This window comes from Balaenoptera borealis (assembly GCF_965194805.1).
Source record: "Balaenoptera borealis genome assembly, chromosome: 15".
In the NCBI taxonomy this organism is placed as follows: domain Eukaryota; kingdom Metazoa; phylum Chordata; class Mammalia; order Artiodactyla; family Balaenopteridae; genus Balaenoptera; species Balaenoptera borealis.
The window spans coordinates 73,492,033-73,514,619 of NC_138871.1; the positions used below are offsets into that span (position 1 = coordinate 73,492,033).

Consider the following 22,587-nt stretch of genomic DNA (forward strand, 5'->3'; position numbering starts at 1 on the left):
GTTTATCCATTCATTTGTTGATGGACATTTGGATTGTTGACATTTCTGGTGTCTGGCTATTATAAATAAAGTTGTTATGAACATATGTTTGCAAGACTTTGGACATGTATTTTCATTTTTCTTATAAACACCTAGGAGTGGAATGGCTGCGTTTTATGATTATGTGTATGTTTAAGTTTCTAAGAAATTACCAAACTCTTTTCCAAGGTGATTATACTGCTTACATTCTCACTAAGAGTGTATGAGAGTTTCAGTTGCTCCATATTCTTGCCAACATTTGGTGTGGTCATTTTTTCAAATTAATTTTAGTACATATTTATTGTAGTTTTAATTTTCATTTCCCTAATTACTAATGATGTTGAGCATATTTTTACGTGCTGATTTGCCAACATTATCTCTGGTGAAATATTCAAATCTCTTGCCCATTTTTTCAATTCAGCTCTTTGTTTTTTTATTGTTGAAGTTTTGAGAGTTCCTTATGTACTTCAGATATCAGTCCTTGTGATTTGTAAATAGTTTCTCAGTCTGTAGCTTTTAAAAACAGTTCTCTTGGGCTTCCCTGATGGTGCAGTGGTTTAGAATCTGCCTGCTAATGCAGGGGACACAGGTTTGAGCCCTGGTCTGGGAGGATCCCACATGCCACAGAGCAACTAGGCCCGTGAGCCACAACTTCTGAGCCTGCGCGTCTGGAGCCTGTGCTCTGCAACAAGCGAGGCCACGATAGTGAAGAGGCCCGCGCACCGCGATTAAGAGTGGCCCCCGCTTGCCGCAACTAGAGGAAGCCCTCGCACAGAAACGAAGACCCAACACAGCCAAAAATAAATATAATAAATAAATAAATAAAAGATTACTATTAAAAAAAATTCTCTTAATAGTGTCTTTCAGAGAGAAGAATTTGTAATTTTGATGAATTTCAGTTTATGAAAAAATTTATTTTTTATAAATTTATTTATTTATTTATTTTTGGCTGCTTTGGGTCTTCGTTGCTGCGCACAGGCTTTCTCTAGTTAGCTGCGGAGAGTGGGGGCTACTCTTCATTGCGGTGCGTGGGCTTCTCATTGCGGTGGCTTCTCTTGTTGCAGAGCACAGGCTCTAGGCACCTGGGCTTCAGTAGTTGTGGCACATGGGCTCAGTAGTTGTGGCTCGCGGGCTCTAGAGTGAAGGCTCAGTAGTTGTGGCGCACAGGCTTAGTTGCTCCAAGCCATGTGGGATCTTCCCAGACCAGGGATTGAACCAGTGTTCCCTGCATTGGCAGGCGGGTTCTTAACCACTGTGCCACCAGGGAAGTCGCTCTCAAAAATTTTTTAATGGGTTGTGCTTTGGTGATGTGTCAAAGAAATCTTTGTTTAACCCAAAGTCACAAAGATTTAGCTTCACATTCTTTCTTAGAATGTTTATTTGAAACTTACAGTATTTACCACAAAGTTTTAATTTTTGTTGTGCTTCTTCTAGGTAGCATTTAGGACTTGAAGACATATGACTGGCTTCTGTTCAGAAAGTTAACAGAACTAATTTCTTCTTCTTTAATACATCAGTTTATCAATTTGTTATCAGTTATTTCTATGTTGTCTTTTTTTTTCTTTTTTTCTTTCAGTACCAGCTCATCAAAAAAAGAGGGAAAATACGCTGTTTGATATTCACAGATCTCCAGCAAGAAGAAGTCATATCAGGTATGTTTTGTTAGTTTTTGAAAGGAGGAAATATTTCCATCTATCATTTAGATACCTCCTTTAAGTAATACATAGTATAATGCCTTACAGTTAGAATATAGGTATTGATGGTGTTAATGGCAACGCCAATGAAGAAGTAAATAGCATCTTTCTTTAGTGACTAATAGTTTTTACCCTATATGTGACTATTATCTTCCTGTTTCAGTTTGCCCAAAGTGGTTTTTGTTTTAACAGTTATGTTCCCTAAAGCTATACAGCTCTCTGGTCTCTTAGTAGAGTTGAATCTAAGAGACTCACATTGCTTTCATTGGGTGCATTGATTCAATTAGTCTTTGCTACTTTTAGTTTCCTTTTGCCCTTTCTTTTAGGTATACAAAGGAGGCTTTTTGAGTTTGAAATATTATTTTGTCTATTATGTTTTCTGAAAAGGTAATATATTCCCCATGGCTCAAAAATAAAATTAAAAAAATAAACATGAAAAGCTTTTTTCTAGCCTCCTCAGTAGCCTCTCACTATCCCACAGAAACATTTTTATTGGTTTGTATATCCTTAAAGAATATGTTCATGTATATGTATGTATATATGTGCTAATACATATATTGATTGTTATCCCTTCTTTTTACACAAAATATACTGTGCACATTGTCCACACCTTGTATTTTTCACTTGATTTTTTTAAACTGTCTTTTCATTTTAGTGAAATTTCACATTTATGTTTATAGTTGTGTAACATTACTATGTATAATATAGATATACTGTAATTTTTAAATTAGTTTTTTATTGAGAGTCAGGTTGCTTTTCAGTCTTTTGCTATTATAAAATACAATATAATGAATACCCTTGCATAATCATCATCTTACATGTGTGCAAGTATATTTGTAGGATAATTTCATAGAAGTGGAATCTCTGAGTTAAAGGGAATATGAAATTGTAATTTTGATGACCTTCAATGGTATTGAATCACTTTGCAGTCCACCCAGCAATGTATCAAAGTGCCAATTTTTCCATATTTCTGCCGGCAAAACATATTTTCAAACTTTTGGATTTTTGCCAGTCTGAGAATTGAAAATGAAATCTAGGTTTATTTTTATATCTCTCATGAGAGTAATTTTTCATATGTTTAAAAGACATTTACTTTTTTTCTGAAATGTCTGTTTGTAAAGTTTGCCTATTTTTTAATAGGTTCTTGCTCTCTTTTTTTTGTTTAATAACTATTGCTAATTTTACAAAAATATATGACCATGTGAAGGTTCTTGCTTTTTAATCTATTTTTAGTAGTTCTTTCTTTATATAGTAGAGAGATCAGTCGTTTGTCACAAATTGCCAGTCTTTTTCCTCAGGTCTGAGTTTGTCTTTTAACTTTGCCTTTGGTTGTCTTTACCAGAAAATTTTTATTTTTATATCGTAAAATTTATCAGCCTTACTAAGGCTTTTAGATTTTGAATCATAGTTAGAAAAGCCTTCCCAAATCCAGAGTTGTAAGGAAGTTCACCTTTGTTTATTTTTATTTTATTTTTTTCCCATTTAGTATACTGATTGTTTTTTAATTTAATTTTTATTGGAGTATAGTTGATTTACAATGTTGTGTTAGTTTCAGGTGTACAGCAAAGTGAATCAGTTATGCATATACAACCTTTGTTTATTTTTAATGTTTCATTTTTTACTCTTTAATTTTGATCCATTTGAATTTCATCCTTGTGTGAGATTTGTAGTATGGATCCAACTTTTTTCCCAGGTGGAAAATGAGTTGTCCCAACCTCATTTATTGAATGAGTCTATAACTTCTCCATTGATACCAGTTGCCACATTTATTATCAAATTATATATAATGTATAAATATTATATTACATAAAAGATGCCCCTGTCCTTTTTTTTTCCCCCGTTATTCCATTCTTCATTCTTATATTTTTTCTCAGGTGGTTATTTCTATATGTGAGAACAGTTAATTTCTGTATATTAATTTTGTACCCCACTTCTTTACTGGGAATGCCTCTAGCATGTCCCCATTAAGATTGATGATTAAGAAATATATTTTGTGGTAATGGTATTATATCTTTGAGGGTTCGTGGTTGTTAATATTGTTAATAATCTTGCCATTGGGGCTAATAGGATTTTTTGGTTGTTTTTTTTTTGGCCACACCGTGCTGCTTGTGGGATTTTATTATAGTTCCTGACCATGTTTGAACCCGGGCCCTCCTCAGTGAAAGTGCAGAGTCCTAGCCACTGGACCGCCAGGGAATTCCTAGGGTTTCTGTTCCGATTAAGGATTTTGTACCTCAACCAGCTTTTGGGCCTTTTTTTTTTTTTTTTTTTTTAATATTTTTAAATTATTTATTTATTTATTTTATTTTTGGCTGTGTTGGGTCTTCGTTTCTGTGCGAGGGCTTTCTCCAGTTGTGGCAAGCGGGGGCCACTCTTCATCACGGTGCGCGGGCCTCTCACTGTCGTGGTCTCTCTTGTTGCAGAGCACAGGCTCCAGATGCGCAGGCTCAGTAATTGTGGCTCACGGGCCCAGTTGCTCCGCGGCATGTGGGATCTTCCCAGACCAGGGCTCGAACCCGTGTCCCCTGCATTGGCAGGCGGACTCTCAGCCACTGCGCCACCAGGGAAGCCCATGGGCCATTTTTACTTCAGTGTTGAATCTTAGCTTCTGATGATCTTTTTTCTGTACTTAATTTTTCCTATCAAAGTAATACATAGACTTGGTTCAAATAGCTAGTAGACTAGGTTTAATAAAAGTAATATTCCCCAACCCACTTTTCCTCACCTTCAATCTTGTCATTTAGCAATCAATTTAAACATTTCTGCTTTTGGTTATTTTGATAGCTATTTCCATATACTATATAAATGACATTCTATTTCTTGTCTTTTGATTTCTTCCTCAGCCTTATACAGTTGTAACACTAACCTCAGTTCTTCTTTGGTCACAGGAAATTTGAATCATTATACTTGAATCTCCATTTTTGTTTCATTAACTGTAGACAGTATCTTTTGACTCCTCACTTTTAAGATTAGGACCTTAATATCCACTCTCTCCACTTCACTCCTTCTACATTTTTATATTGCCAAGACTGATAACACTTATAGTTTGTTCTGGGACAGTTATTAAGCCTTACTTGATTTATTTCTAGGTTAATTCTAAGAGTTGAAAACCAATGAATAGTTTTTACATTTCTATGAGTAATGACAGTGTTTTTCATCATAGAGCTATGTAGAGTGCTAGAGTTAAATATCCTCTGTGGATTTTGTTACTACCTCTGGCCACTCAATGGGAAATGCTCCTGGAATTAAGTTTATTCTTTCATTCAACAAATGTATGTTGTATATCTTCTGTACGCACCAAATATCATTCAAGGCATTGGATATTCAGAAGTTAAAAAGGTAAAAATCCCTGTTCTCTCGGAGCTTACATTCTACTAGAGGGAGATAAACTAATGGATACATAAACATAGTGTGTCAGATGGTGACAAATGCTTGGAAAAAGATAGTGGGTTGAAGGGGAACATAGAGTTCAAAGGGATATAGGAATGGGGGGCGATTGTATCACCTTCTGCACAGCCTACATATTCCTGCAGGGACAGGAATGTGTGGGGCTTCTTGAAGTGATTCACGTAAATGGAGAAAAAGGACCCAATGAGATCTCCTGATAGTCTCAGTAAAGGTGATAATTTCAAGAGTTCTTCTTCTTCTTTTTTTTTTATTTTTTAAATTTATTTATTTATTTAGCTGCGCTGGGTCTTAATTGAGGCATGTGGGATCTTCATTGCCGCATGTGGGATCTTTAGTTGCAGCATGCGGGATCGTAGTTGCGGCATGTAGGATCTAGTTCCCTGACCAGAATTCCGGCCCTCTGCATTGGGAATTCGGAGTCTTAACCAGTGGACCACCAGGGAAGTCCCAAGAATTCTCCTTTTTTTAACATTCAATAGTCTCAAGTTTTCCAAGCTTCTGAACATACCAAAACATTCATATTTTTTTTGTCAGATGACATCTCTCCTAATGTCATCTTTCTGTTCCACTTTGGGGGGATATTTTTTTAGACCTGCTGCAAAGTGACTGCTGTAGGACTTAAGATTGCTTTCATTGTTTGGATCCACCACTTACTGGATCTGATGTCTTTCTGCTTTTTGCTTTACTGTTTCATTTTGCAGGAATATAATCTCAAGTAATTTACTCGGAAAGAATGTGTGGAAGTCAATTTTGCATCTTTGCATCTTTGAAAATGTCTTTTATTTTCATAGTTCCCAGTAGTTTCGTGAGTTAAGAGAATTCTAGATCCAAATAGGTTTCCTCTAAACCTTTAAAGTTCTTGCTTCACCGTACTCCATGACATATTGTTGCTGTTGAGAATTCAGTCTGGTTTAATTTCTTGTTTCTTTGTAGATGCACATAAATATATATATATGTGTGTATATATATTTTTTTTGTTCGTTTGTTCATTTTTTTTGAGCCTTTTGCTCTAGGCCCTATTGGTTTGGAGATTTTCTTTTTTCAACTCTGGGATATTTTCTTGTATTATTTTTTGTTAGGTTTCTTCTCTTCATTTTTTTCCTCATCTGCTTAATAACTACTCTTATGTTAGTCCAACATTGGGCATTGGTCCTCTGTGGCACTTGCCTTTTCTCTCATTTTTCTTTGTCTTTTTTGCGCTCCCCCCCCTTTTAAAAAAATTATTTATTTATTTATTTATTTATTTATTTATTTATGGCTGTATTGGGTCTTCGTTTCTGTGTGAGGGCTTTCTCTAGTTGCAGCAAGCGGGGGCCACTCTTCATCGCGGTGCACGGGCCTCTCACTATCGCGGCCTCTCTTGTTGTGGAGCACAGGCTCCAGACGCGCAGGCTCAGTAATTGTGGCTCACGGGCCTAGTCGCTCCGTGGCATGTGGGATCTTCCCAGACCAGGGCTCGAACCTGCGTCCCCTGCACTGGCAGGCAGATTCTCAACCACTGCACCACCAGGGAAGCCCAACATTAACTTTTTAAATTGCAAAGATTGAGTAGGTAGTTATTGCAACAGTCTGCCTGAAGTTTTGGGAGACATTAAAAACTGATGCAGGATGAAATGAAGGGACTTCTATTAATCAGGAGAAGGAATATTAGACAGGTTAAAGATCTTAATGAGAGTTGGGGAAAATCTGGGTTTGCTATTGTGGTTGGTGGGAATTGCAGTAAAATAGGGATACACAGGCTGTGGACCATCCTTGAAAGACAATTTGAGTTTGAAGTAAATTAATTTACAGTGATTCCATTTTGTATGATTACCATAGGTATCATAGAGATGTCATCAAGTATATTAATAATGAAGCATTTATTAAGTATTATTTTTCTTCGAGGATGATTTTAGCTTGATACATTATCTACTCATTCCATAGTAGTTCTGATTGTTTGTAAACTATTTCTTTGTTTATTTCATCAAAAATACTTTATACATTTTGTAAGAAATTCAAACAGGATATAAGTCTTAAGTGGAAAGAGGAAACCCTTGTCTCTCTGTAAACCAATATATTATTTTCTTTAGTGTCTGGACTGTTTTCTGATTATTTGGGAAAGGGAAAATAAGAAGAGAAAAAGATAAACTTTCTTTTCTAATAAGAGTTTGATGGTATTTATCAATCAGTGATAGACATTCCCTAAATTTGGATGCAAATTCAATTTGTTGCTTGATGCCTTTATGAACTACCCTATTTAAAAAATTATAGCCTCCCTCTCCTCCTCCTCCTGTTTTTCTTTTTTCTCTGTAGAACTTAACATATTTTTACTTCATCAGATGTAAATTGCATGAGTATAGGGATCTTAATAAATATTTGCCAAATGAATGAGTGACTGTATATTTTTTACTGAGCTAATAGTAGATATGATGCTCAGAGTGTGTTTTTAAAAGCCCTTTGCTGCTGTAATGATTTAAAGGATTTTACTCTCTTTAAATAGGAGAAAGAAGCATGCCATTCATAGTAGTGACACAACTTCTTCTGATGAAGAACGCTTTGAAAGAAGGAAATCAAAGAGCATGGCAAGAGCAAGAAATAGGTTAGTAAAGTTTTAATTATTATTTCCATGATAGAAAAAAGGAATAGCAGTTTAAACTTTTTTTTTTTTTTTTAATTTATTTATTTTATTTATTTATTTTTGGCTGCATTGGGTCTTTGTTGCTGTGCGCGGGCTTTCTCTAGTAGTGGCGAGTGGGGGCTACTCTTCGTTGTGGTGCGCGGGCTTCTCATTGCAGTGGCTTCTCTTGTTGCGGAGCACGGGCTCTAGGCATGCGGGCTTCAGTAGTTGTGGCTCACGGGCTCTAGAGCACAGGCTCAGTAGTTGTGGAGCACTGACTTAGTTGTTCCACGGCATGTGGGATCTTCCCGGACCAGGACTTGAACCTGTGTCCCCTGCATTGGCAGGCGAATTCTTAACCACTGCGCCACCAGGGAAGCCCTAAACTTTTTGAATGTGATTCTTACCTGTACTACCATTTTGCTAACAGTGATACTTAACACATATTTTAGTCTAGAGTAATACACTGACTTGGTATTTACTTAGTAATTTTTAGAGTAGAAATCTAACCTTGGGAAACTTCCCATAAATACTTACTTTGTAAGTACTCAATAAAATAGTGTGTGGGAAGGTAAAGAAAGAGCCAGGGAAAGAGGCCAGCCTCTTGGACAGTCTCTTCTTCAGTACATCTCCTCTAATCCAAATCCATTTAATGAGGTTGATTTTAGATGCTTATAATGATTATAGCACTCAAGAGTAAGATTTTGTTTTTAATGGAATTATTTCAGGAGCCCTTGGGTTTTGTTGGAAAACTTGTTTTAGCTTTGGTTTAATGAGTGCTTCTGGTGGTCTTTGCTTAACTAGAGTCAATGACTCATTGCTATATGGCTCACTAAAATCTTGAGAGTTTTCAGTGGGGGAGAGAATCAGTATTTTGTCTAGTAAGTTATTAAAGCATCAAATTATAATTTATTCTTTAAAATTTAAGTTAATTTTCTAGCTTATATTTATAATACTAGCGGTACATTTTATTTAGAAATTTTACGTTTAGGAAAGCATTTCTATAATTTGGCATTATATATCTATTGTAGAAATACCAAGTTTTCAGTTAGCTGGTCTTGGAAACAAGTTTGGGTTGGTGTAGATTGTATGCTAAAAAGAGTTCCACATGTGGATGATGGAAAGAAAATGTAAGAGAAAAATCTAAGTTTATATAAAAGAATTTAATGCCTCTTTAATCTGAACTATTCTGTTACCTGCTTTGGAAATAGATTTTTAAAGTAAGTTAGAATTCAGAAATGTCAGTGAAAGTACATTCATTGTAGAAGCTATACTTTTTTTAGGCTATTTATGTCATCTTTTGGTGTTTACGCAGTGTTAAAACAGGAAGTAGATTATATTTTCTTAGGGGTAATTACATTAATATCGTATAGGATTTTAAGTAGCTAAAAATGTATTTTAAGGTAGTCACACAAAAGATAATGCTTAGTTTTCAAAATAGAGTCTCAAATTGGTTTCCCTTGAATAAAAGGGAGGGAAATTTATTTCTTCAATCATGTAAACTGAGTAGACATACCCACATAATATCTGAGGATAAATTTAAATGTTATAATAAAGCTTGAGTTCATTTAATGCCATGTATTTTAGTATTTATAGTAGGTCTTCTTATTTTATGCTTACGTAATGTGGAATATCAGGTTTGTTAAGTTTTCTAATTTAGACTAGATTGGGCTTTTTGGACAAAGAGATTCATGATCTTATTTGCTTTCTCTAGTGAATAAATTTATTTCTGTCCTGTTGAAAAGAATTTAGGAAAAATAGTTTTAAAATATGAAATCTCTTGGCATTTTCTGGGTTATGAGAAAAGGGAGGAAGATGAAAATGTGTCAACAAAGATTTAAACTTGCTTATGACATTAAGAATATGAAACTTTTAATGCTATCTACTTGAATGTTTATGAATTTCAGATGTTTGCCTATGAACTTAAGAGCAGAAGATTTAGCTAGTGGTATTCTCCGAGAACGTGTCAAAGTGGGTGCAAGCTTGGCTGATGTTGATCCAATGAACATTGATAAATCAGTAAGTTTTGTAAATGTTTTTCTGTAAATAGTTTTTTTTTTTTAAAGGTCATTACTTGTTTCTAACGCAACACACAATAGAAGTAGAAGATCACCATTGTTAGTGGGGGTTTTTTTTTTTGTTCTTTAGTCGCGCGGCAAGCGAGATCTTAGTTCCCCAACCAGGGATTGAACCCGTGCCCCCTGCAGTGGAAGTGCAGAGTCCTAACCACTGGACCTCCAGGGAATTCCCCAAAGTATAGTTTTTTGAACTCTGTTTAACTTTATATATGAACTTTATGTTTAAGCTTCAGTTCCTGCTGCAGGCATGTATTTTGGAATCATAAGATTATCTCATAAATTAAAAATAAATCTATATAAGATTAAAATTATTTTGTAATAAACTTTTCCACTTCTTTCCAAGGTGCGGTTTGATAGCATAGGTGGATTGAGCCATCATATTCATGCACTAAAGGAAATGGTAGTATTTCCACTTTTATATCCAGAAATTTTTGAAAAATTTAAAATTCAGCCTCCAAGGTGAGTAATGTCCTAGATGTATATTATTTTTATTACTGTTAATTTATCAAATTTCAATTAGTAGGTGATTATAAATCTAAATATTATTTATAAATATTTCATATGTATTTATTTGATGTGTTATAGCAATGAGAATTAGGAATGAAATTTTATTATTTAGGGCTCAAAAGCTGTGGTACTAAGTGTGTTCTTGAAGTTTATATTTCAGCATTTAAGAGTCAGACACAGAATGAGATTCTTTACGCAGGCCTTGAATTTACAAGTGGATTGCCTAAGTGGATTTTCCTTAATTTGGTCTCCTAATAGCGTTCAGTTTGATACGGTATACTGGTTAGTCTTTGAAAGCACAGTTTCAGCTAAGTGTTTCTTTGACTCATTGATGTGGTATTTTTGAAATGGTAAGCTTGATAGTTTATTTTTATGATCAGATTAATTGTGTTTGATCATGAGGTGGTTAGCTAGTTAACTATTAGGAAAGGCTGAGAAATTATGTCAAAGGAAATTGGGCAGAATAAAATACTTTGAAGATGTGCATATAGACTTAAACTGCGAAATATCCCTTTTTATATCTAATTTCTTATTCATGTGTTTCTAATTTATTATTCATGTGTTTAAGGATGTAGAAAATCTTGTTAAAGAGTCATCTTCTATTTGAGTGGGTTAAGAGTTGGCCTGTAATTCTGCAGTGGCTTTTAGAAATCATAGTAGCAATTTATTTACTTCTTATATGATATAACTTGAATTTTAAAAATAATTGTTATTTTTTTCAAAGCCATTAAAGTAGTATAGCCTTGGGAGAAACTTTAAAAAATGGAGTGATAAACGAAAAGTATTATAAGCAGAAAGTAATCCTACTCCTTAGGGATGAACAGCTTTCTTTTATATATGTATGCATATATTAAGTTTATATTTTGCCTGTATTATGCACATTTAAACATTTAATATAAATGAGATTATTCAATAATACCCTTATGTAACTTTATTTTTCACTTTACAGTGTATTATAGACACCTTTCCATATCAATAAATAATGTATTATTCTTTTTGACATCATACTAGTGTTTAAATTACAGATGTAGTGGTGTATTTATCTGTCCCTTGTTAGTAGATAGCATTTAGGTTTTTAAAAAAATCTATCTATCACTTTCTTTTGATTATTTCTACATGATATAATCTAAAATGTGAAATTTCTGGGTCATAGGGAAAGTACCTTTAAAATTTTGATGTAGCTTGCCAAATTACTCTCTACTCTGATTGAACTATTTCTTGTGTACCAAAGCTTGGTTCTTTGAGAACATCCTTGAGGACTCTCAACAAAGTGAAACTTTTGTCTGTGTACTACAAAAAGCTATATCAGTGTCTAATAATAAAAAAATATACATTAGTACAAAATTATATGGGAGGTGCATGCTTTTGTATTGGTTATTAGTGCTGGTGGTAACATTTATCTACTTTTATTGATTCTTTATTCCTCTAGGGGCTGTTTGTTTTATGGCCCTCCTGGCACAGGTAAAACCTTGGTTGCCAGAGCGTTAGCTAATGAGTGCAGTCAAGGAGACAAAAAGGTGGCTTTTTTTATGCGAAAAGGAGCAGACTGTCTAAGTAAGTGGGTTGGCGAATCTGAGCGGCAACTTAGGCTTCTTTTTGATCAGGTAAGTGAAGTCAGGTAATATGAGAATATCTTCTTTAGAATACTTCACACGTTTGGTCCATAAATACAAACTGTTCATGACGGGTCATATTTTCCAATCAATTCCAGTCAATTTCCAATGTTAAATTTAGGATCAGTAATATGAATTTGTATGCCTTAGAGGTACTTAATAGCAGTTTCACTAGTACTAATTTAAGATGATTCACAAAATATTTACTGAGGTGGCTACTAGGCATATAATACCATGTTAAGTGCTTTTGAGAACCCTGGATATAACATGTATATCACTAGATTATAATCTAACTGAGGAAGTAGAACAAGCATAGAAAGTTAAATATCTGTGCAAGAAATCTCAGCAAGCCGTATATTATTTATTTTCATGAGTTGTAAATATGGTACTGGAAGAACTCAGTATTAAGTGAATGCTTTTAAAAGGCAGAGTAAGGTAAGTGAATAATATCATGTAGGCTGTAACTTTAAAAATATCATTTCCTAATACTTATAAAAATTAGTCCTGTTATAAATTTACTTTTAATTGTTTGAGCTACTGAAGGAAGTCAGTCATACTTGGTAATGCAACTTATATTTTGTTATGTCTAAGGAAATTCACATGACATTTAAAAAAATGCTTTCAGCAAGCGTTTGTTGAAGACCCATTACTGAGTTGATGTGTATCAAAGTCCTTTGTAATTGGTAAAGCACTTCAAATATTATTTTTAGTTATATTAGTATTAAAAACTGCTGTGTTCTAGGTAATGGGGGCTCTAGAAAGAGGAATAAAGTAAAATTCTTAGCCTCAAGGTGCTCAATGTCTATTGGGAAGTCAAACATATGCAGTCTTCATGTTTCAAGAGAATTTAATAATAATTGGAAAATAATATAAAATAACATCGGTGGATTAGGGAAGAGTTAGCTTGGGAATGCTGGCAAATTGTCCATGACTTAATTTTAAATTTTTGACAGAGTTATTCCTTTTGCCACTTCCTACTGGGATAGGAATGTCTCTTGGTTTCATTCAAAACCATAGCATAAATCTGTTTTTTAAATCTATATTTACTTTATTTGTTTCATAGTTTTCTTTGTGGGTAAGAGTATTTGAAATGTTTGCTTTCTTTTTAAAAAAACTGCTCATAGTCATTTTTGTCTTTTTAAATGTAAAGAGTCTACATTCCTAAATTAAGTATATGATCTATTCACTAAATGAAATGAAGGAGGTACAGTCGGCCTTCCATATCTGCTGGTTCCACATCCACGGATTCAGGCAACAATTTCGTCTCCGGTTGGTTGAATCCACAAGTGTGGAATCCATGGGTATGTAGGGCTGACTGTGCTATGCTATTTTATATAGGGGACTTGAGCATCCTCGTATTTTGGTATCTGCGGGGAGTCGTGGAACCAGTCTCCCATGGATACTGAGGGATGACTGTACAATATATTGGCTAAGAGTTAGGCCTTTGGTGTCAGAAAAGTGTTAGTTTATATCTAGCTTTACTATTAAGTATGTAACTTTAAGTAAATGAAAGCATCTGATCCTTATTTGCCTCCTCTATAAAATGGGGGAAATAATACCTATCTAACTGGACTACTGTGAGTTTTCACCGAAAGGAAGTGTATACAGTTGACCCTTGAACAATACAGGGGTTAGGGGCACTAATCTCTGTGCATTTGAAAATCTGTGTATAACTTTTGACTCCCCGCAAACTTAACTACTAATTGCCTACTGTTGATAGGAAGCCTTACCAATAATATAAACAGCACGTATGTTTTGTATTATGTACTATATACTGTATTCTTACAATAAAGTAAGCTAGAGAGAAGAAAATGTTATTAAGAAAATCATAAAAGATTTACAGTACTGTACTATATTTATCACAACCAAAATTTTACGTTGCCTGAATACAAGATGAATTCTCTCTCTCAACCTACATCAATATTGTCTTATATGATACAAAACACTGTAGATGTTATACATATTACACTAGACATCAAGAATGAAAAGATAATATGAAAAAGAAATTCATATTTATTACAGGTATAATGATTCATGCATTGATAACAAAGAAGCAGCAGTATGATTGTTTCATGGTAGCCTAGCCTATACACTAGTGAATGAATTGTTATAGAATTTTTATGGCATACACAAATTACAGTCATATTCATAATACAGTAATGGAAATGTTATATTAGGAAAAAAACTCTTACCTGTGATGATTGGCTGATATGCAGCTTCTCCAATTACGAGAGAAGGGCATGCTGTATAGTAATATAGTTCTCTGAAAGCAAAGGTATAAAGCTGTAAGAAAATGAACACATTATTAATTTTTTATTAAATATCACTCACCTTATACCTATGTAAGGATATGCTGGCCATTTCAGTACAAGTCTTGCACACGATAGTCTACACAATGAATACTTTAAGTGGTAATTATGACAAAAATGTCTCATACAGTTCTTGCTGTACAGTTACTAGATTTTCACATGAAGACACTGGCACACATACATAATAGAAAGTTTATTAACTGTACAGAATGATGATTGTTTACTATTCATTAAATGGAAGTGGATTATCATAAAGGTCTTCCTCTTTGTCACTTTCATGTTGAGCAGGCTGAGGCGGAGGAGGAAGAGGAGGGGTTGGACTTGCTGTCTCAGGGGTGGCAGAGGTGCAAGAGGTGGAGGAGATGCAAGGGGCGGCAGGAGAGACAGGCACACTTGGTGTAACTTTATGAAAATACATCATAATTTCTGCTTGACTTTTTTGCTTTTTCATTTCTCTAAAAATGTTTCTGTATGGTACCAATCCTTCTTCCACTGTTTGCTCTAGTCTCAGTGCCCATATCATAGACGGGTCCATGTGGTAAAAGCAGTCAAAAGCAGTTTTGAGTAATTGGAACCTTTCTGCCAGATTGTCTAAGGTCAATTTGTTTTCTGGCACTGCTTCTTCTACATCTTCTTTCTCATTGCCTGGCACTAGTTCAGAAGCACTCATATCCATCTTCTGGATATTTCGTCTTCTGTGAGTGCCTCCGGTGTTATGTCTGTTAGCTCTTGAGTTTCTCCAAGATTCATATCTTGAGGCCCTTCATGCCCCACCTTTTTTTTGCCATATCTACAATCTCTTTTGTGATTTACTTAATTGGCTCTGTCATAAATCTTGTGAGGTCACCCGCAGTATCTGGACACAGTTTTCTCCAGCAGGAATTTATTGTTTTGGGCTTGGTGGCTTTCATGACTTTTTCTAACAATAATGGAGAGAAATGGTGTAACCCTTCCAGACATTCATGATGTTCTCTCTATTGGGGCTGTCTTCCATAGTGTTGACAATCCTTTCCATAGTGTCCTGTCTGTAATGAGGCTTAAAAGTCCTTATGAACCCCTGATCTAGAGGCTGAATTAGAGTTGTTATGTTTGGGGACAAGTAGACCACTTCGACATCTTTGGTATTGAACTCATCGAGTTCTGGGTGGCCAGGGGCATTGTCCAATATCAAAAGAACTTTAAAAGTGGGTCTCTTACTGGAAAGATGCTTCCTCACTTCAGGGATGAAGCATAGATGGAACCAATCCAGAAAAAGAGTTCTCATTGTCCAGGCTTGGTTGTACAACCAAAAGATTGGCAGCTGGTATTTATCTTTTCCCTTCAAGACTTGGGGGTTAGCAGCTTTATAGATAAAGGCAGTCCTGATCGTAAACCCGACTGCATTTGCCCAAAACAGTAGAGTTAACTTATCCCTTCCAGCCTTAGATCCTGGTGCTCATTTCTCTTTACGAATAAATGTGAATAGGGCACTATTGTCTGCATTAAAAACCTGTTCAGGCAGATAGATACCCTTTCTCATCAATGGTTTTCTTAATTGTGTCTGGAAACTTGTTTGCTGCCTCTTGGTCAGCAGACGGTGCTTCTGTTACCTTGACTTTTTTTTTTTTTTAATTTTTAAAAAAATGTTTATTTTTTTCAAAGAAAAATAGCAATAGCCAATTGGAAACCTACTTATTCTTCAACTCCAATTTTGTTTTCTTTAAATTTAGAAGTGACTTACTGATTTACTATTTTAAACAAACCCCAGCACTTCCCTGGTGGTCCAGTGGTAAAGAATCCGCCTTACAGTTCAGGGGACACAGGTTTGATCCCTGTTCAGGGAATTAAGATCCCACATGTCGTGGGCCAGTAAGCCCCTTCCAGAGCTCCTGTGCCTCAGCTAGAGAGCCTGCATGCCGCAAACTACAGAACCCATGCACTCTGGAACCTGTGCGCCACAACTACAGAGCCCATGAGCCCTGGAGCCTATGCGCCACAGCTAGAGAGAGAAAAACCTGCATGCTGCAACTAGAGAGAAGTCCGTGCCCTGCAACGAAGAGCCCCCGTGCCGCAACAAAAGGTCCCTCATGCCTCAACGAAGATCCCGTGTGCCGCAACTAAGACCCGATGCAGCCAAAAATAAAATAAATAAATAATAAATAAATGTTTAAAAACAAACAAACCCTCCCTTTTCCCTGTAAATGTTTACCATCTACTTATGCTGAATCCTTCCAAGGAGATTGCTCCAGCGTATATCTCCAGGTCCTCGCTTTGCTCCTTTTACCAAAAAATGCAAAACACAGTTCCATCATGCATCTGAAGGGCTCCAATCGTCAAAAATAGGAAAAAAAAAAACAACTTTGGAATAGCCAGTTAACTTGAATACAAAAAAATCCGCATGAATGCCTTTTGGTTGGGGCAGGAATTCGCTCCTGTGTTCCTGGTAATATGATCCAGCTCCATAAATCCTTGTAATTCATCCTCCCTATCCTATGCACATACCTCTATCTAAAATTATTTGCTGGCATTAATTTCTACAGGTTTAGATTTTTCATCTTCCTTTTGCTTTAAGTTTTCATAGAATGACCTTGCTTTTTCTTGAGTTATATTAGAGTCTACAAGAATGCTTTTCTTATATCCTGCATCCACATAAAAGCTGCATTTTCAATATGAGATAAAAAGGTATTTTGCAAGAAGTTCAAGGTTTCACACCTGTTGGTGTAGCTGCAACAAGAGCTTCAGGGATTTCCTTTTCTTCTTCTTTTTTTTTAAATACCCCTTACGCTGGATTCATTTATCTTGAAATGGCCGCAACTGCAGCTGCAGACCTAAATCTACAGTACATATCAAGCAATTCAACTTTTTCTTGTAATGTCATGCCTTTTCTTTGCTTCTTGGGGGCACTTCCAGCATCAGTAGTGGCACTTTGTATAGGTCCCATGGTGTTATTTAAAGTTTACCATATTGCAGTAAACACAAAGAAAAATTTGCAACATCACTTTAAGTAAAGAGAGATCACTTTTTACTGTGATATGTAATTTACTGGAGAGAGGAACTGCTCACGAGGAGAAGATTAGCATCACACGGCATTTTAAGCGGATACTCGCAACACTTGAGTTCAGCGCAATAGCAACAGGAGGTGGCTATGAAATTATTACAGTAGTACAGTATGTACCACAGTTAATTTTATGCAGTTATGATTTAATACTGCATCTTTGTTTACATTTCTCTCGACTGTAAATGGAGCAGGTACAGTGTTTATTCATGTAAGTTTTGATAAATTTTAACTTTTTATAATAGATTTGTGTATATTTTATGGTAGTAAATGATAAAATAGACTAGTATCTACGTATATTTTATACACCCATGACATACTTTGTTCTTAATTTCTTCACTATTTTTAGGCTACCCAGTTCATCTGTGAGTTTTTTCAAATTGTCATAAATCTCCCCCAAAATATTTTCAGTATATTTATTGAAAAAAATCCATGTATACAAAGGTCAACTGTAAAGTGCTTATCACAATAACTGGTGTTAAATACACTGTACTTCCTTTTTGCAATTGTGTGAGGCCATAGTTCTAAAAAAGAGCTGTGTTTCATATATGTAAAAGTAATGATTAAATCTTTACTCTTCTTCTCTTATTACGTAATTCTAGCCTCATAAAGTTTTTTTTTCAAAAAAACCGAAGTTTTGTGGTTGAACTGTCTTTCATTTAAAGTTATTAGAGGGACTTCCCTGGTGGCACAGTGGCTAAGAATCCATCTGCCAATGCAGGGGACATGGGTTTGAGCCATGGTCCGGGAAGATCCCACATGCCGCGGAGCAACTGAGCCTGTGCACCACACCTACTGAGCCTGTGCTCTAGAGCCCGTGAGCCACAACTACTGAGCCCATGTGCCACAACTGCTGAAGCCTGCTTGCCTAGAGCCCATGCTCTGTCCACAACAAAAGAAGCCACTGCAGTGAGAAGCCTGTGCACCACAATGAAGAATAGCCCCTGCTCGCCGCAACTAGAGAAAGCCCACGCACAGCAACAAAGACCCAATGCAGCCAAAAATAAATAAATAAATAAATAAATTAAAAAAAAATAAAATTATTAGAGAACACTGGAAGTTTAATGAATATCGTTATCAGTAAGGGAGAAATGAAAAATTTGTATCCATTCTTTAATAAGCTGACCTTCCTGTGAACGAAGAATTTGCTTTAAGTAATTTTGAAATGAAAATAAACTATATTAATTTGAGTAAATTATATAACAGTTTTCATTTGTAATCTAATATTTATTTACCTTAAATCAAGTTCCTACATAGATCCGAGATTTAGTGAGAAAAATGACACTGTGAAAGTACCAGAAGAAAACTCAGGAGAATTTTGTTTCTAATCTCAGAGTAGGGAAAGTCTAACTATGGAAGAAAAGAATCCACTATATAAAATCTTTTTTTTACATTCTGCGTGGCAACAGAATATGGGAAGCAAAACCAAAAGATGATACCCTTTGTAGAAAAATATTTTCATTTCCCTTCATAGAGAGAGTCTAATTTTTAAGTAAATACAGCTCCTAGAAATCAGTAAGCAGAAGACCAATGATCCAATAGAAAAATTGGCAAAGGATATGAACAGAACTTGTGTAGAAAAAGTAATATTAATGGCTCTTTTAAGACATGAAAAATGCTCATCTTCCTTGATAATAGAAATAAAAATTAGAATGAAAATGAGGTAACATCTTTTATCTTAAAAAGTTAGTCAAGAACAAGAAGTTTGATAATAAATTGTTGGTGAGCAGTCTTAAATATTTCTGGTGAGAAGGGTAAATTGATACATCAATGGAAGGTAATTTGCAAGTATCTAAATTAGGAATGACACATGCCTTTTGAACCATTAGTTCCACTTTTATAATTTTTTATATTGATATGTTTATATTCATGTGAAATGTTAAATGTACACAGATATTTGTTCAAGCATTATTGATAATAGGAAAAGATTGAAAACAGCTTAAATGTCCATGAGTAGGGAACTCGTTTAATTACGGTACATCCATACAGTGGGGCATTTTGTAGCTGTTAAAAAAGGATGCAGCAGATCTTTATGTACTTACATGTAAGCTAATTAAAATATATCAATAACATAAAATAGGCTGTGTTATACAATAAAAGCAATATGTATAGTGTGTTTAAATGTGTTTAAAAATTGTGTGTTTAAAAATACATGTTTGTGTTATGTGTATAAATGACATGTATGGAAGAATAAACAAACTGAAAACAGTAGTTGTCTACTGGGTGGAGACCTTGTGGTTAGAGTCTGGGGTGATAAGGAGCTTTCCTTTTTCCTGTATAATCTTTCTTACCTGCTGCATGTTGTACCATTTCCTTATATTACCTATTAAGAAAATAACAGTAATTAAATTAAAAATGAAAACTAATACAATAAATAATGTTTGTTTTCTTTTTATACTAGGCATATTTGATGAGACCTTCTATAATATTTTTTGACGAAATAGATGGATTAGCTCCAGTTCGCTCTAGCAGGCAAGATCAGATCCACAGGTAATTTTTCCTAATCTGATTATGTTGAATTCTTTTCATTTGTTGACATCGTATTTAGATTTAGCCCTTGGATAAGTGCTATGAGGCTTATAAGGTGTGACCTCTGTCCTTGGGGAAGACTTCTTTCATTAGCACAGGGGTCAGCAGACCACGACCCATGAGCCAAATCTTCTCCCTGTTTTTGTAAATGAAGTTTTATTGGAACACAGCCATATTCATTGCTTTTTGCATTATATATATCTCCTTTTGCACTACAAGAGCAGAGCTGAGCGAGGGGTTGTGAGAGAAAGATCATATGACTTGCAAAGCCTTAACACATTTGCTTTCTGACCCTTTACAGAAAAAGATTCCTAATCCTGATTTAGCATAATGTTTTTGAAATGTATCCATGTCACATACACTAATATTTTGTTCCTTTTAATTTCTGAGTAGTAGTCCTTGGGCAACATGTGTGTCTCTGTGTGTATGTGTATGTCTGTATGTGTACCACAATTTGTTTAATTCATCTGATAGAGATTTGGTTTGCTTCTATTTTTGGCTATTATGATAATGCTGCTGTGAACATTTGCATACACATTTTCATGGGACCATATGTTTTCATTTCTGTTGGGTAAATAGCTTAGAGAGAAATGGCTGAATTCTATGGTAAATGTTTGTTTAAATTGATACTACTTTCCAAAGTGGTTTACCATTTTATGTTTTTAACTGTAATGTATGAGGATTTGGGTTGCTTCTCATTCTTGCCAGCATTTCATATTTTTACTCTCTTTAACTGTTGCTATTCTAATGAGTGTGTAGTAGTGGATTAATTTTCATTTTTCTGATGACTAATAATATTGAGCATCTTTGCACGCACATATTGCTCATTTACATATGTTCTTTTGTGAAATGTCTGTTATAATATTTTACCCTTTAAAAAAAAGAGAAATCATATTGAATGTCTCATTGTAGTGTAAGATTTTTTTTATGTGCTCTTAAAACAAGCCCTTTGTCAGATCTATGTTTTGAAAAGTTTTCTACTAGTCTGGCTTGCCTTTTTCTTAAATATGACTTTTTGAAAATCAAAAGGTTTTAGTCTTGATGAAGCCCATTATGTAAATTTTTTTGGTATATATTTTTGTGTCTTGAGAATAATTGCCTAAACCAATTTGTCAACAATTCTATATTTTCTTCTAAAATATTAGTAGTTTTAGCCCTTAAATTTTGGTCAGTGATTCGTTTTAAAGTTAACATTCATGTCAGTATAAGGTAAGGGTTTGAGTTAAATTTTTTTTTTTTTAATATTTATTTATTTATTTATGGTTGTGTTGGGTCTTCGTTTCTGTGCGAGGGCTTTCTCCAGTTGCGGCAAGCGGGGGCCACTCTTCATCGCGGTGCGCGGGCCTCTCACTATCGCGGCTTCTCCTGTTGCGGAGCACAGGCTCCAGACGCGCAGGCTCAGTAATTTGGCTCACGGGCCTAGTCGCTCCGCGGCATGTGGGATCTTCCCAGACCAGGGCTCGAACCCGTGTCCCCTGCATTGGCAGGCAGATTCTCAACCATTGCGCCACCAGGAAAGCCCCTGAGTTAATTTTTATAGCTAGTGCAAGGTATGGACTGAAGTTTACTTTTTCCATATTTTTTTTCCAGTTGTTCCAGGACCATTTATTGAAAAGGTTACATTGTCTCCATTGAATTACTTGGCATCTTTGTCAGAAATTGACCATCAAGTTGTCTATTCCTAGACTTGTTAGTTGGTTCCATTGATCTTTAGGTTTATCCTTGTATCACTGACTTGATTACTTGGTAGATTTCTATTGAGTTTTATTAGTATAAGCCCCCAACCTTGTTCTTTGTAATTTTTTTTTCAGTGAGTCATCAGAATTTATTTATGTGTTCATTAAATTTCAGGTATAATTGTAAGCAATTGTTAGCAAGCAGATAAAAAATTAACTTGCTATGTTGGTTTTAGAAATATTTTCTCATTATTAAGTTAAATCACCTCATAAGTTGAACATTTTAAAAAATAAGCAAAGTAAGACAATATGGAAAATTAAGTAAAATTAGCACACAGAAATAATCACTCTTAACATTGTGTTACATTACTCTTTAATCAAAATTAGATCAAACTGTGAATTCTGCTTTGTAACATACTGTATTTGTAATAATTATTGTAAACAATTGTCATGTTATTAAGCATTAATCTACAATAAATTGATTGACTATATTCTATGCCATTTTATGGAAGAATAAACCTTTAAATAATATTCTAATGTTAGATATGTAGATTGTTTCTATTTTTCAGTCTTTAGGCTTTGCTGCAATGAATAGCCTTATGTCTACATCCCTGCTCGTATTCATGATTTTTTTTTGTTTTTTTTCTGACAAATTTTTAAAATAATTTTTATATTTTTTATTGAAGTATAGTTAATTTACAATGTTGTGTTAGTTTCTGGTATATAGCAAAGTGATTCAGTTATACATATATATATTCTTTTTCATATTCTTTTCCATTATAGTTTATTATAAGATATTGACTCTAGTTCCCTGTGCTATGCAGTAGGACCTTGTTGTTTATCTATTTTATATATAGTAGTTTGTATCTGCTAATCCCAAACTCCTTTTTTTTTTTTTTAACATCTTTATTGGAGTATAATTGCTTTACAATGTTGTTGGTTCTGTTGATCTTTAGGTTTATCATTATATCATTGACTTAATTACTTGAGAGATTTATAGAGTCTTATTAGTATAAGTTCCCAACCTTGTTCTTTGTAATTTAAAAAAAAATCTTTTTTAAAGGGCAGTTTTAGGTTTACGGCGCATAATTGAGAGGAAGGTACAGAGATTATTCCATTTACTCT

At 34.7% G+C, this 22,587-nt stretch overlaps 1 protein-coding gene across 5 annotated transcripts in view; it reads left to right on the forward strand.

Annotated features, from left to right (window-relative positions):
* Positions 1 to 22,587, forward strand: part of ATAD2B (ATPase family AAA domain containing 2B) — a 159,482-nt gene that overhangs the window by 42,268 nt on the left and 94,627 nt on the right. For all 5 annotated transcript variants that reach the window (XR_014235273.1, XM_082358416.1, XM_082358417.1 and 2 more), the window contains 6 exons: positions 1,595 to 1,670; positions 7,600 to 7,698; positions 9,624 to 9,735; positions 10,138 to 10,253; positions 11,731 to 11,905; positions 19,659 to 19,747. Coding sequence is in view for 4 of the 5 variants with exons in the window: in XM_082358416.1 (XP_082214542.1) it covers positions 1,595 to 1,670; positions 7,600 to 7,698; positions 9,624 to 9,735; positions 10,138 to 10,253; positions 11,731 to 11,905; positions 19,659 to 19,747 (667 nt within the window). In the remaining variant the exon portion in view is untranslated. The remainder of the gene's footprint in view (positions 1 to 1,594; positions 1,671 to 7,599; positions 7,699 to 9,623; positions 9,736 to 10,137; positions 10,254 to 11,730; positions 11,906 to 19,658; positions 19,748 to 22,587) is intronic.